This window comes from Gopherus flavomarginatus, chromosome 1 (assembly GCF_025201925.1).
Source record: "Gopherus flavomarginatus isolate rGopFla2 chromosome 1, rGopFla2.mat.asm, whole genome shotgun sequence".
Taxonomy (NCBI): Eukaryota; Metazoa; Chordata; order Testudines; family Testudinidae; genus Gopherus; species Gopherus flavomarginatus.
In genome coordinates, this window is record NC_066617.1 from 273,889,281 (window position 1) to 273,905,779 (window position 16,499).

A 16,499-nucleotide genomic window follows, 5' to 3' on the forward strand; every position below is an offset into this window, starting at 1 on the left:
ATTCAGCTCCCTGTTTGTTTATACCTTTGAAACAAGGACAGTTAGGCAGAGTAATACTGAGAAAGCAAAGTTGCATTTGATATGTAAGGCACAAGGATAGTGAGTAGAATAACAGAACATATCCTGATTTGTTGAATAATTTTACCCACCTCAGTAAAATTCACCCAACTATACTAACAAAACTAGAAACTTTCTGGTGGAAGGAAGCTACTTAATAAAAAGCAAGAGAAATGGGTTAAAATAAGCTTTATCCCCTGAAGGTGGCAGTATAGTTTCCATGATACTGCGTATGCCAGATGTGCGTCCTCTCTTTCATTACTCTGCCAGGTGACAACCAATCCAGAATGAAGATGTTTGTCTCCATCCCTGATTCCATCTGTAGGCTCACAAGAACTTGGCCAGGTATCATGCCCCTGCTGGGTAGCTGAAGCTGGCATCTTTTCTGTGAAGTGATATCTTAATTTCTGGGCCTTAGATGGCACCAGAGTTCCTGTGGAGCAGAAGAAGCAATATGAAAGCCTAAAAATACGATGGAGGAAAGGGAAGAAATCCCCTTCCTGCTTAGCTCCAGTACTGCTCTAATAGTGAGGTTGTTCTGCTCAGAGTGTGCCGCCCCACCCCCAACTTCCATGTGGAGGTCTGACAAGCCATATTGAGTGGGAACAGAAGTAACTCTGAACTAGGGGCCTGCATCCCACTCCAGTAGCCCCCCCACTCTCACCAGAGGAGTGAGAGGGTCTACCCAGCACGATCCAGATCTTATGAAATCAGAGACCCTTATTTCTGAGGAAGAGTTCCAGGATATCAGCAGCATGGATGTAAGGGACTTCCAGTCCTTCTCAGGGCTTCCCCCACATTATTCATATCTAACAACGGCCTCAAGGTGAATGCATCAGCCTTGAAACTGTCCTTGTTAGTATAGAAGAACAGAACTTTGTGGTATGTACAGTACCAGAAGAACAAACCTTTCTCGTTATGAGCTGTTTCTGCCCTTTATACTATCCTTGCAGTCATTGCCTTGATATCCCCTGCAAGAATGTATTGGAGGGCACTTGACCACTAACAACACTGAGCCCTCCAGTTTTTCATATACAGTAAGCACTGAAAAGCTATCAGACGGCGATTGCTCTTTTGATCACTATTCTCCTAGTACTCTGTTAAAAATAATTACGTTAAGTTGAAAGTCTGTATAAGCCATTATCACGCCTGAGATTTCAAGTTCCCCTTTCCTTACAATCTGTATATATGAGTGACAACTATATTTACTGATAGCCAGAGTTACCCTGTTTAGCCCAATTCTTTTGTATATTTATTTTAAAATTGTTATTTTTCTCACTTAAAGTTGTGAGGGCACCTTGCGCGAGCTTTTGCTGTAAAAATGTGGATTTTGTAGGACTCCACATCAAGGGAATGATGATTACTCACTGCCATTATTTTTTCTTTTATTTTGCTGGTTCTGATGAATGGTTACTTGTTTTTCTCTGGTAATGTGGTTCATTTATATTGGGTTATAGTTTGCTTGATAACATAGTAATAATTAAGGTGACCAGATGAGAGGAAGAAAATATCGGGACACGTGGGGAGGGGGGTCACTGGCAGAGCAAAAAAAAAAAAAAAGGCTGAGTACTGCTGGCGGAGCAAAAAAAAGGAGTACCGTGAAATATTGGGACAAATTGAGTCACGACCAAAGATTGGTCGGGACGCAGGACAAATGCCTAAATATCAGGACGGTCCCGATTTTATCAAGACGTTTGGTCACCCTAGTAACAATTGAACCCATAGAGTCATAGAATCATAGAATTCTGGAAGGGACCTTGAGAGGTCATCTAGTCCAGGGATTGTCAACCTTCAGCACGCGACCTGTCAGGGAAATTTGCTGGTGGGCCGGGACGGTTTGTTTACCTGCAGCATCTGCAGGCTCAGCCGATTGTAGCTCCCACTGGCCATGGTTCGCCGTTCCAGGCCAGCAGGGCAGCCAGCACATCCCTCGGCCCGCACCACTTCCCGCAGCCCCCATTGGCCTGGAACGGCAAACCGCGGCCAGTGGGAGCTGTGATCGGCTGAACCTGTGGACATTGCAGGTAAACAAACCGTCCCAGCCCACCAGCAAATTTCCCTAGCAGGCTGCATGCCAAAGGTTGCTGATCCCTGTATTATACAGACCATCCCTGGCAGGTGTTTGTCTAACCTGCTCTTAAAATCTCCAGTGATGGAGATTCCACAACCTCCCTAGGCAATTTATTCCAGTGCTTAACCACCCTGACAGTTAGGAAGTTTTTCCTAATGTCCAACCCAAAACTCCCTTGCTGCAATTTAAGCCCATTGCTTCTTGTCCTATCCTCAGAGGTTAAGGAGAACAATTTTTCTCCCTCTTCCTTCTAACAACCTTTTATATACTTGAAAACTGTTATCATGTCCTCTCTGTCTTCTCTTCTCCAGACTAAACAAATCCAGTTTTTTTCAGTTTTCCCTCATAGATCATGTTTTCTAGACCTTCAGTCATTTATGTTGCTCTTCTCTGGACTTTCTCCAGTTTGTCCACATCTTTCCAGAAATGTGGTGCCCAGAACTGGACACAGTACTCCAGTTGAGGCCTAATCAGCCCAGAGTAGAGTAGAAGAATTCCTTCTTGTATCTTGCTTACAACACTTCAACTAATACATCCTAGAATGATGTTTGCTTTTTTTTGCAACCATGTTACTTTGCTGACTCATATTTAGCTTACTTTAAGGTCAGAAGGGACCACCAAATTATCTAGTCTGACCTCCTGTATATCACAAGCCACCAGTATCAGCCAATACCCATATAATAACCCCAACCACTGAAATTAGACCAACTCATTAGAGACCACAGGCAGAGAATAGGAGGGGCCAAGGTGCACCAGTGCAAGAGGCACATGCATTGGCAGGGAATTGACCAAGTGAGATATACCCAGATAATACCAGCAAGTAACTCGCACTCCATGCTGCAAGGGAAGGTGAAAACCCCCCAAGGTTCCTGTCAGTCGGAGCTGGGGAAAAATTCCTTCCCAACCCCACATATCGTGGTCAGTTAGACTCTGAGCATGTAAGCAAGAACCAGACAGGTAATATGAATATATATTTTTTCAAGTCTGTAAATTACGCAAATTGGTCAGGCTTTGTAGCCTTAAACTTTTGTGATTGTTTTTGTCTTTTAACTTGTATTAATTTCAATATATTTGAAGGAAATGGGCCTTCGTTTTTTGGCAGAACTTCCCATTGACTTATTCAGACAAGAGTTAAGGACAGCACGAGTGATAAATGCAAAACAAAAGCTTACAGGTTGAGGGTTAAGAGAAGAATGTGATGTAATATTTAGGCAAAATTCCTTTATATCAGGAGTCGGCAACCTTTGAGAAGTGGTGTGCCGAGTCTTCATTTATTCACTCTAAGGTTTTGTGTGCCAATAATACAGTTGAAGGTTTTTATAAGGTCTCTTTCTGTAAGTCTATATTTAAACTATTGTTGTATGTAAAGTAAATAAGGTTTTTAAAATGTTTAAGAAGCTTCATTTAAAATTAAACTAAAATGCAGAGCCCCCTGGACCAGTGCGTGCCATAGGTTGCCTACTCTGCTTTATATACACAAGCGCCTGTAGGAGCTGCAATTGTTTATTTAGAGAAGGGAAAAATACTGGTTCAAATAATTGGTTTCACTCAGAAGTTCAGCTTAAAACTTGATGTCACAGTATTTTATGGTGTTACCATTTGGCTCATATAGCTTAGCTATTACCTTTGCCATTAAAAACATTAAAAATCTTGCATTGTTTTGTATGTGAGAACAGAGTGAGAGAATGCTTAGAGTAACATTTTAAAATAATTTCAGGAATATGAACATCAAAGATCAAAAGAAGAAGAAATTCTGCAATCTTTTCATAAATGGAAAGAGGAAGAAAAAGAGAAATTGGCTGATGAAATAGAGAAAGTAAAAGAGATGTTTATGAAGGAGTTTAAAGAATTAGCTACAAAGAACACTGCATTAGAAAATGTAAGTAATTTAAATATGAAATTTCTGTTAATATTGTCTGTAATGAAGTGATCTTGGTTTATTATTTGAAACCTATAATAAGATACTTAGCTTTTATATAATGCTTTTCATCAGCAGATCTCAAAGTCCTTTACAAAGGAGGTCAGTATCATGACGTTAACATTGTAAGAGCTGTTCTTATATAAAACTTAAAAAATATTAGTTAATTAATTAATGGTTATATTCTGGTATTGTCTCCTTAATTCCAAAACGTTTTCAGTTCTTTTGTGAATTGCACTCATTTGTATGAAGGAATCCTGCCTACAAGTTACATATTACTCTTTTCTTAATCCTGAACCACTGAGTTCTTGTTTTGCAATTGGTTAGTATTTTATTATTACTGTCTGAAGGCACCTACCAAGTTTAGGTGATTATGCATGACATAGAAGAGGAGGAACAGCCTCCGTAGCAAGATCCTGAGAGAATAGAACTGCATGGGGTGATGTCACAAAGATTAAAAGTTGTATTTCCAAGTGTTCTGATGATGGATAAATCTGTGAGTGTCCAGTCACATCAGAAAAGCAATGTGCGTGAGTTTAGTAGAACTGCTTTTAGTTTGTTGGTCCTAGTTCCTAACCTGCATCCTTGTAATCATAGTAAAACTGATAAATTTTTACTGCTTGGAAACATTTGTTGGGAGAGTCTGATGCATACACCAACTCTTTAAACAATTATAATTTAAACTAAATTGCATATTAAACTGCAATCCTATAATAATTTCTTGACTATATGCTGGGTTTTTAACAGATATTTTTCCTCTTAGCAATTGTTAGAATTACAGAAGTCCAATATTCAACTGAAATCCAATTTAGGCACTTTAAAAGACAGCCATGAATTTACAGAAGAGAGACCTCAGAATGATCAGGATTATCAAAATATGATGCAACTTCTTGAAAAACAGGTAGTATTCTGATGTAAAGATGAACATACAATATAGTGATCACTACTGCTAATCTTTGTGTTTGTACTTCTACAAATAAGAATGTAAAATTCAGAGTAAATTTCCTGTAATTCTCATTTCCTAAAGTAATTTTTTCTTTTCTGATTCACTGCTATCTACTAAATAGCATCAGTAATTTCTGTAAAGTCCCGGTGTGTCTTGCTGAAGAGGGATTTAGACACATTGGCCTGGGATTCTCACCTATGCCATATATGTTCTGGGGGAAGTTCATTGGCAGAGGGAATCATTTGTGCCTTCTTGATCCTGGTGTTGCTTTGGAAAAAATAAATTTAAAAATTGAACAAATGATAAGAAACTCTGAGATGTTAGAAAATTTTAGTGATGGGTTCTCCTCCTCTCCCCCCGTTTCTTTTAGTCGAAGAAAATTCATGGTGGAATTTGTTCAGTTCTTCCCACAAAGGGAAGTATACTCCATCTTTCACAAGTTAAGGTGTTTTATTTCATTGTCACTATAAACTCCATTAACCAGTGTTCGAATTTGTTATTTAGAAAAAAAAACTACTCATATGTTTGTTATTAGCAAAATGAAATCTATCATGGTAACTTTATATTTTGTCAGCTGAGAGACAGGACTTATATGTCCAGGATCCTATGAATACATAATTTCCAGTATGATTAATAACATATAACAATTACACTCAAACATATGAGACACTTCAATTACTGTTTAAGTCATAAGGAAGGGGTTACTGAAATGCTGCAGTATTAATAATCTTTTATGCTGATATAATGTAATTCAGCTTCATTATTAACCAATTTTTAATACAAACAAAATCTTTTAAATGACCATTTACTTTCATTATAGGAGAGTAAGTGGACTTCCAGAATACAAGCCCTCCATCAAGAACATGAAAAAGAAAGGTGCCAGGTAAGATTGCATAGCAATGTGCTTATACCAAATACCTATTCTTAAGCCAGTGAAATAAAAGCAAACACCGCACTCTCTCAATGCCACTAATACAGTTTGCAACATCTGGTAGATTAGAAATCCTAGATATTCAGAATTTATGTTCAAAATACATTCTTTTAGTATATAGCATTATTTATTATTTCTCTATTTCTTTTACGGTAGAGCCCAGAGATAGCAATCAGGATTAGGTCCTGCTGTTAAAGAACCTGCAGAAACACAGGGAGACTCAGTCCATGCCCTGAAGAGTTTAACATTTTTTCAGCTATGTGCAGAATGTACTTTATAGTGTTTGCATACTAGGTAGTTAATATAATGTACAAAATAAAATGGCAATGTGTAGCTCTCATTTGTCCTGATGGGCCTACAGGGGGGGATCTCCAACCTTTTCCAGCCTTGAAACTCAAATTCCTCCCTCCATCCTCCCCTGTTTTCCCCCATTGTCTCTCTAGTCCTGAATCCTTTGAGCTTTTCTTGTTCCAGGAAAACATTGTAATGGAATTTGATTTTTGCATTAAGTCTCATATTTTACTTTTTCTTTGTCTCTTCCTCAGTCTTTATCTTTTTTTTCTTCTAGTTATTTTTTCCTCTCATTCCTGCTCTAAGTTTCTATCTTTCCTTTCTCCTCCTCCTCCCTTCATGTCCCATTCAGCTGCATAGCCATGATCTGGAACTGTCCAGATCAAAAATGGGAAGATCAGGGGCTGCATGGATATTACTACTTCTCCCCCAGCAAGCAAGCAGCAGGGAAGCATCATGCAACACCCTGAAAAGGGATATAGTAAATTTCTTACACACAGTCACTGGGTACAAGAGTAGGGGAAGGGAAAAATTGTGTGTATTTCTTATGGGGTTTATCACTGCATGCTGCCCGTACTCAGCGCTGATTCTGAATCAAGCGCATTGTGTTCATTGCCCAGATTCCCAACTATTATTGCTAAAATAGCATTATTTGCTGCCATGGGTAACTGTAAATACTTTTCTTTATCTAGTCGTATACATTTCTTTGTAGGTCTTACTTCAGACCATGTCCATAATATATATGCCCATCCCTTACTGTAGTCTGTGTTTTTTAATACTCTGTCTGTAAATGAAAAATGATATAGGCCCTGATTCAGAAAAAGCATCGCCTGTTCAGGAAAGCACCACAACACGCATGAACTCCACTAAAGTCACACGTGCTTAAGTACTTTCTTGAATTAGGGTGTGACAGAGCACTCAAACCCTGCACTAACAGGGAAAGGACTACCGAGGCTGTGTGTTCTAAAGTAGCCCCACCCCTCCTCCCCTGCCAATCATGCGTGATAGGAATGGGGAGCTTTAAAAAGAGGATGCTGTAATCAGGCGGGAGAAAGTACAGGGAAGGGAATGGCTAAATTAGAATAGAAGGGGGCACCCTAGAGAAACTTATTTATACAGGGCCATAAAGAGAAGGATTTAACCAAAACCTTGCTTGTATAAACAGTATAATATTTTATAGAGGGGAGGGATAGCTCAGTGGTTTGAGCATTAGCCTGCTAAACCCCAGGTTACAAGCTCAATCCCTGAAGGGGCCATTTAGGGATGTGGGGCAAAAATTTGTCTGGGGATTGGACTAGATGATCTCCTGAGGTCCCTTCTATCCCTGATATTCCATGTAGGGCTGTCAAGCAATTAAAAAAAATTAATGGTGATTAATTGCACTGTTAAACAGTAATAGAATACCATTTATTTAAATATTTTTGGATGTTTTCTGCATTTTCAAATATATTGATTTCAATTACAACTCAATACAAATGGTACAATGCTCACTTTATATTTATTTTTATTACAAGTATTTGCACTGTAAAAAACCAAAAGAAACCATATTTTTCAATTCACCTAATACAAGTACTGTAGTGCAATCTCTTTATCATGAAAATTGAACTTACAAATGTAGAATTATGTACAAAAAAACCTGCATTCAAAAATAAAACAGTATAAAATTTTAGAGCCTGCAAGTCCACTCAGTCCCACTTCTTGTTCAGACAATCATTCAGACAAAAAATGCATCCAACGAAGTGGGTATTCACCCATGAAAGCTCATGCTCTAGTACATCTGTTAGTCTATAAGGTGCCATAGGATTTTTTGCTGCTTTTACAGATCCAGACTAACACAGCTACCCCTCTGATACTCAGACAAAAAAGTTGTTTACATTTGCAGGAGATAATGCTGCCCACTTCTTGTTTACAATGTCACCTGAAAGTAAGAACAGGCATTCACATGGCACTGTTGTAGCGAGCATTGCTAAATAGTTATGTTCCATATGCTCTAAAGATTCATATGTCCCTTCCTGCTTCAACCACCATTCCAGGGGACATGTGTCCATGTTGATGATGAGTTCTGCTCAATAACAATCCAAAGCAGTGCGGATTGACATGTGTTCATTTTCATTACCTGAGTCAGATGCCACCAGCAGAAGGTTAATTTTCTTTTTAGGTGGTTCGGGTTCTGTAGTTTCCGCATCTGAGTGTTGCGCTTTTAAGACTTCTGAAAGCATGCCCCATACCTTGTCTCTCTCAGATTTTGAAAAGCATTTCAGATTCTTAAACCTTGGTCGAGTGCTGTAGCTATCTTTAGAAATATCATATTAGTATCTTCTTTGCGTTTTGTGAAATCTACAGTGAAAGTGTTTTAAAAATGAACAGTATCATCATCCGAGACTGCTATAACATGAAATGGCAGAATGCGGGTAAACATCAGGGGACATACAATTCTCCCCAAGGAGTTCAGTCACAAATTTAATTAACACATTATTTTTTTAACAAGCGTCATCAACATGGAAGCTTGTCCTCTGGAATGGAGGCAGAAACATGAAGGGGCATAGGAATGTGGCATAGCATATCTTGGCACCTAAATACCTTGCAGTGCTAGCTACAAAAGTGCCATGTAAAGGCCTGTTCTCACTTTCTGGTGACATTATAAAGAAGAGGACAGCATTATTTCTGGTAAATGTAAACAAACTTGTTGGTTTTAGTGATTGGCTGAATAGACTTGTAGGCTCTGAAGTTTTACATTGTTTTGATTTTGAGTGCAGTTATGTAGCAAAAAAAAAAATCCACATTTGTAAGTTGCACTTTCACAGTAAAGAGATTGCACTACAGTACTTGTATGAGGTGAATTGAAAATACTATTTCTTTTGTTTATCATTTTTACAGTGCAAATATTTGTAATAAAAAATACTATACACTTGGATTTCAATTATAACACAGAATATAATATATGAAAATGTAGAAAAACATCTAAAATATTTAACTTCATTTCAATTGGTATTCTATTGTTTAACAGTGCAATTAAAGCTATGATTAATCGTGATTTAATCATGATTTTTTTTTTTAGTTAATCATGTGAATTGACTGTGATTAATCAACAACCCTAATTTTATGTAATATTTACAATTAGTTACTTTTCAACGGTTTGTTTTCTAGCTACTGTCACAGATTGAGAAGCTTAAATCATCAATGACAGAGGACCTAAATGCAAGTAACATCTTCTATAAGAAAAGGATAGAGGAGCTAGGGCAGAGGCTTCAGGAACAGAACGAGCTGATTATTTCTCAAAAACAGCAGGTCTGTTTTGTAAAGTATTCTTGGTTATCTAAAACCTTGGGGGCATGTGAGAAGAGATTTTTTTTTTAATACTGTAATCTGTGTATGAATTTCCAATTTTTATAAATCAATATTCTTCTAAAACTTGAATTGGTGGTATTTCCTCTGTAAGTGGCATTGGTGAGATCATTTACTGGAATACTGTGTCCAGTTTTGATGGCCATACTTTTAAAAGGGTCCGCCTGGGTCATCAAATTCAGTCTCCTGTTGTTGCAGTCAGCCGCATCAGATAATCCCATCCATAGATTTATTGAATTGGAAAGGGCTCAGGAAAGATCAACTGTAGTGATTTGAGGTCTGGAAAACATACTTCACAGTGAGAGACTTAACAAGCTCAGTCTATTTAATTTGTCCAAGAGAATGTTAAGAGTTGACTTGGTCATGGTCAACAAGTATCTACATGGGAAGAGATTTCTGAGACTGCTCTAATTTATGAGAAAAAGGCATAACAAGATCTAATGGCTAGAATCTGAAGCTAGACAAATTCAGACTAGAAATCAGGCACAATTTTTTGACCATGAGGATAATTAATCATTGAAACAGCTAACCTAGGAATATGATGGATTTTTTAAATCGAGACTGGATGTATTTCTAAAAGAGATACTATAGTTCAAACAGTTTATGGGCTTAATGCAGAAATTACTGGGTGAGGTTGTATGGCCTGTGTTATCAGGAGATCAGTCTAGATCATCATAATGGTCTCTTCTGACTTTAAAAATCTATTAATGTATCTATGTGTTAAAGTGTATGTGCTTATCAACAAGAGTCTGATTTTGCAGACTTCAGAAAGTGGTTAATTTTAAGCACATGCATAAGTCTTTGCACAATTGGAGCCAAGATTTGTGTGTCTGGTTAGCAAGTAGCAACTCTTTAGTCATCTTCCATAACAAAAAATTACGACTGAACAATAAATAAAATACAATTAAATAGTATATTCAGAGAAGGAGACGTAGAAGAGTACTTAGGCTCAGACAAACTCCGTACAAGAAAAGTGACATCTCCAAAGGAAATCAGCATTACCTGGTTTATAAAATGTCTCATAAAGGATCTCAAGGCTCCATTTTTGAAAGCAACTATGAAGGTCCAAGTTCCTCAAAGTGGAAGGACTTGAACAGCAGATGAGATTGCTGAGAGAAACTGGAAGCTAGACTGGATAGATCATGAAAGGAGGTACCATTCAGGTGACGCACTATGAGTTGAGACCTTTGATGGGTTGGATGTGCCAAGGATGGAAGAATGTGTCAGTAGGAAAATGAATATGGTAGCGTATTTTACAGGAAGATATCAAGCAAATTAAAAAGTAGCATTAAGAATTTGGAAATCACTGGAAATAGGGTGAGGGACTAAAGAGAACTGAACATGATACCAATATTTTAAAAGGATCAAGGAAAATATTGAGACGTTAAAAAGTTCAAGTCTGACTCTCTACCAGGAAATTTACTAGGGACAAAATAAGAGCACTTTTATAGATACAGATTGATCAAAATCAGAATGGGTTTATAAAGGAATGTGATAATGAATTTAAATGAATATAACTAACCTTCATGATGAAATTAAATGAGATTTGACTAGAAAGAAATAGACATAAGACATACTTAGAAACATTAATTTATAGCCCTGGTTTGTTGAGTAAAAAAATTATGCAGGATGCCGTGTTCTTCTGTTGTCTAGCAAATAGCTCTACATCAGAGTTTCTCGAACAGGGGTTGCCGCTTGTGTAGGGAAAGCCCCTGGCGGGCCGGGCCGGTGTGTTTACCTGCCCCATCCGCAGGTCCGGCTGATCGCCGCTCCCACAGTGGCAGTCAGCCACTGCTGCAGGAGCAGTCGTGATGCTGGAGCAGCTCAGAAGCTCAGCCCCCGGCAGTGCTCCAACTGTTAGTCCTCCCCACACCAGGATTTTTTTAGTAAAAGTCAGGGACAGGTTTCAGTTTTCTGTGAATTGTTGTTTATTTCCTGTGACGTTCCCTTGACTTTTATTAAAATACCTGTGACAGAATCTTAACCTTAATGATTATCTAACTGTTTTTCTGAAGAACCTCATCTTTGTTCATTGCATAGGCTGAGTGGCGACTGAGCCTAAATTGTGTAGTGAGTATTAATGGGGACCAGAGGAAGTCAGTGGGACTTTTCACACACTTAAAATTAAGCATGTGCTTAAGTGCTTTGGATAGGGGCTGGACTTCAAGCCCCACTGCAGAAATTGGAAATACAGCATGTAGTAAATGATAGTATAATGTAGTCCCCTAGGAATCCTGCCTATTTTATTGCATAGGCAAATGGCATACAAGGTATGTCTACATAGCAGAGAAAAAAACCCCGGCTGGCCCATGCCACCCAAATTGGGCTCATGGGGCTCAGGCTACGAGGCTATTTCATTGCTGTGTACGTTTCTGGGCTTGGGCTGGAGTGTGAGCTCTGAGACCCTCTCACATTGCCGGGTCGTCATTCACTGAGCACTATTCAGCTTGAGTGTTGAATGAGGCGAAGTCCAATGAAAACAAAATTTCTTTATCTGTGTAGCATTTTAAATAATCATTCCTGTCATCCTGTTTTTTGGCAATAGTGGAAATTTTGTTAGTCTTTATTATTTAATTTAATTTTTAATTTGAGGCTTTGTATTTTAGGACAATTATTTTATTCAGTCTTATGGCATCCATTTCTAACTGTGTCCTCACCTTATTGTAAATTTTTCTGTTTCAGATAAAAGAATTGTCCACAAAATCACTAGTAAGCATCAAACCACACGCTGGTAAGTGCAGGCTATAAGAAAAGGCTATAAATTAGGTTGATTCTACTTCTGAGTCTAACATTTTGGTTCAGTTATCCTAATATAAAATGCTAAAATACAGTTATCCTGGTACATATGGTACAGTACATTACAAATTGATACTTCACAAATTTTATTTTAAAAATCAAATTAACCCTTGCAATTTAACTGTACTTCATATTGTGTCAGTGCTGCTGGTTCTCTGCCTCTTTTCTGTTGTGTGTCAAACTTGCACAGATTTGCAACTTTAAGGTTTTACAAGGCACAAAGCTGAACACTTGAAGGGAGGAGATATGAAAGCATGGTATTTAATAATTTTAAAAATGTAAATTATTTTACAACTTTTGGGTTGGGTTTTAAAAATACTTTATTGTTGGCTGCCTAATGGCATCTTGGGCAGGTGGAGATTTACTTCACGTGCATACAAAGGACAGATATTGAGAGGGTAGATGAAATTCAATATTTTACAAACAATTTTAACAACTATAATAATGCCTTGCATTGATAGCACCTTGTATCTGTAAATAACTTTATCAACAATTAGTTAAACCTCACAGCCCTAAGATCTAGGCAGATGTTGCAGGGTGGAGTCCCAGAGCACACCTCTGTAGAGTTGGCACTGCAGTCACCTCATCTCAGTTCCCCTCTTGGTTCTCCTGTGGCTAAGAGTTTTTTTAACATTGTAGGGTAACTTAGCTCACATGAGCAGACTCAACTTAAGACACGACAGCCCTGAACAAGTAACTGCTGAATAAACCCAAACAAGTAATTGCTGAAACAGCTAACTATTGTGAATATGTTTATAGAAAATAAAGGAGGCAGAGACTAACTAAACTAATGATTGTGGGTATGTTTATAGTAAACAAATTAGGCAGGAGCAGCCTGAACTGATAAGCTTGCCTTAAGCTATCTGCATAGTGATTGGACCTCACTTGTAGGAAGTGTAGAACTTAGTAGCTAGAATGTATTTACACAGTGTGATGTGTGACATTAATTGAAATTACAGTATCACCCTGTACTCAAACCCCCTGCATCTGGGCCTGACCAATGTGGGCAAAGAGCTGTCACATGCCTAATAAAGTAACCTGAGTGATGAGCTGGAACTAAACTGAGATTTTTGAATCCCTGACAGCTGAACGAAGTGTTCTTCCAGAACTGGATGAGCTGTTGTGGATAAGCTGAGTGGAAAGGTTCTCCAAGGGAATCTCAAGAAACGTAACATTCCTCCCTCTTAAGGCCTGATTTATTGAATCCTCACAGAATTAACACGATTCCTTTGGTCCGTCCAGGCTTTTACCCTTGCTGATTCAGGGTTTCCAATTTACCCCTGTTTCAGGGCTTCTGACTCTGGCTCTTTCTTGGATCCCCAGTTCCATCTCTGCTTGAGAAGCTCTGCCAGTCCCACTCTGGCCTCTGAGCCCCTCTTGTGAGACATTCCCCACCCCCTAAGTCTTTTCCTAGCCCTGGTCCCTGGACTCAAATTCTTCTTTCCCTTGGGGCAGAGTCTCCACAGCCCAACCTTCTTGGTGCTGTACTTGAATCCTGGTAGGGTTTCATAGCCCACCATCATCGTGCTTCACTACTGGAGATCGTCCCTGCAATCTTCTCCTGATCCAGGCTTGCTTTTAACTGATCTAAGAGCTTTAATAACACTCAGCGGCATGGCTTCTGGCCACCATTCCCATCTTGGTCTGGGGAGCTTTCCTGGAACTACCTATTCTTAAAGGAGCCATGCATTGGAATCCGTTGGCCCTGGGCCCTCACTGCTGTCACAGGGGACAAACTATGCTATTATAGGAAGCGTTTCATAGATTAGAAAACAAAAATTAGATTAGACAAAAACAGGTTAAGTAACTTGCCCAGGTTCACACCTACAACTAAGGGGCAGAGCAGGATTTTTGGCTTACCTCTTTCATCTCCAGCAACTAGATAATACTGTCATTTCAATTCCTTAGTAAAGCAACTTTTTACTATTTTGGAAACTCTATTGGTATAAAATGTTGTCTTTCCCTTGAAATATGTTCCATAATTAATTTATAAATGTGCTGCAGTAGAACCTCAGAGTTACAAACACCTTGGGCACGTAGGTTGTTCGTAACACTGAAATGTTCGTAACTAAACAAAACATTATGGTTGTTCTTTCAAAAGTTAACAACTGAACATTGACTTAATACAACTTTGACACTTTACTATACAGAAGAAAAATGCTGCTTTCCCTTTATTTTTTTAGTAGTCTACATTTAACACAGCACTGTACTATATTTGCTTTTTTGTATTTTCCTTTGGTCTCTGCTGCTGCCTGACTGCATATTTCTAGTTCCAAATGATTGTGTGATTGAGTGGTCAGTTCGTAACTCTAGTGTTTGTAACTCTGAGGTTCTACTGTATAAGTAAATATCTGCTATGTTTGAATGTATACATCTGTTGTTTACTGTAAGTCATTTGTTGTTAGCTTCTTTCTTTTTGCTGTTTTAGTGAATGCTCCAGCACAGCATGTTGTAGAATCTAAACCAAGTCTACAAGACACACATGGTGAGTTCTGTAATAGATTCAGTTTCAGTACATGTAAATCTAATACTCAGTCTTCACAATTTATTATCTGTGGGATCATTTCTATGATAATACTTAAATTCAGTGGAGAATACAATTTAATTAACTATGCTTTAATTCTCACATTAAACATTGTTTTAAAATAAATGTAAAGGGACACTGTGGAGGTGGGTAGGTATAAAAACTGACAGTGCTTTGAGAGTGATTCCCACAAGATGGATGATTTTTACCTTCCTGGTGTATTCTATGTATAGCGCCTCTCTCCACCTGATTACCTCCTTTAATGGCAACCCACTTACAGGTTTTGATGGGCAGGTCTGGGTTCTTTTGTATCCCACCATCCGCTCAGCAGGGTGAATCTTTTTTCTTTTCTGCTGTGAAATTATTTGGTGGTGCCTCCACCCCCCTCGCTCCTTCCTGGCAGGGTCACCAGGGCAGCTTGGGTGGAAAATTCTAACTACAGAGGAATCCTCACTTACTTGCCAGATAGTTGGAGACTTCCAAGAAATAACACAACACATAAAAATATATTCAACACAATAATTATATTAAACGGGCAACAAATACAACATAACAGGGTGAAACGCTATTTTTAGGGTCATCGGTGCCCACATTGAAAATACCCGTGACTTGATGTTACAAGTGTACAATTAGTGTCCTGTTGGTACGCATACTTTGCTGGGGCCCTTGATGACCTATAAAATTCTCTGCAGTGGTTTAGCAGTGTGGCTAACTGGGTTCAGTACAGTCCAAAGGACTGACAAGTGGGAGGAGGTGGTGAATCCCTCCACAAGTGTAATAAGCAACAGGTTATAAAATCCTCAAATCCTTACTCCCTGGCATGAGGACACAGTTCAGGGTCCCCAAAACAAATTCCCGGACTAACTAAAGACGGTGCGCTCACGAACTTCATGAATGATCTTCAGATTTGAAGATGACGCTGGACGATTCCAGGGGCTGCTGTCTGCTGGCAGGGATCCTCCTCAGGCAGGAATCAGGCTGCGTTGGTCCCAGGATTTGCCCTCACCATAAAGGGGTGCAGGGCTCAGGTGTAGGTTATACAACTACCCTAATATCCAAACTGTAGCCTCCTAGCCCAGCCTCCAGTCACACACACTCAACAGGCAGCTTCCCTGGACTAGCAGAGCTGACCATTTGGTGATTAGTCTCACCTAAGGAGCTGGAGGTGAACCCATCCTGGCTAGAGAAATTTCCCAGCAAATGCTACCAATTGGTAATCATCCATGGGGAAGGAAAACCCAGCTGGGGGATCTGCTTTCAGGTCCCTTCAGGGCAGTTCTCAGGGGGAACCCTGCTTGCAGACCAGCTGCCCACACAGCCAGTCCTGCCCTTGCCCTGGCTGGCTCCAACCTCTCCAAAATGGCTTCTCCCCTCTCCAGAATTCCCTGGGAGGGGCATCTCACTCCCTGTAGGTTGCCGGGCAGACTCTGAGTTTGCCTTGACACCTCCTCCCTGAGCTGCCATCAGACAGAGCTCCAGGAATCTATGTAATCTCCTTGGGGGTTACATATGTAATTTGTTTTTCCAACTGATCAGCACAACTAACAGTGGAGGGGAAGCAAAACTGTGAGACTTTCTGTTAGACTAACAGTGAACAAACTGGTGTTTGCCTAAAGAGTG

The 16,499-nt window shown here is 39.2% G+C and overlaps 1 protein-coding gene across 5 annotated transcripts in view; it reads left to right on the forward strand.

Moving 5' to 3' along the window:
* The window catches only part of DZIP1 (DAZ interacting zinc finger protein 1), an 81,387-nt gene that overhangs the window by 22,678 nt on the left and 42,210 nt on the right, over nt 1–16,499 (forward strand). For 3 of the 5 annotated variants that reach the window (XM_050948299.1, XM_050948323.1, XM_050948306.1), the window contains exons 5-10: nt 3,846–4,007; nt 4,810–4,947; nt 5,813–5,875; nt 9,362–9,502; nt 12,242–12,290; nt 14,784–14,840. In XM_050948299.1, the coding sequence (XP_050804256.1) occupies nt 3,846–4,007; nt 4,810–4,947; nt 5,813–5,875; nt 9,362–9,502; nt 12,242–12,290; nt 14,784–14,840 (610 nt within the window). The remainder of the gene's footprint in view (nt 1–3,845; nt 4,008–4,809; nt 4,948–5,812; nt 5,876–9,361; nt 9,503–12,241; nt 12,291–14,783; nt 14,841–16,499) is intronic. The other 2 variants (XM_050948314.1, XM_050948332.1) reach the window with 1 other exon arrangement.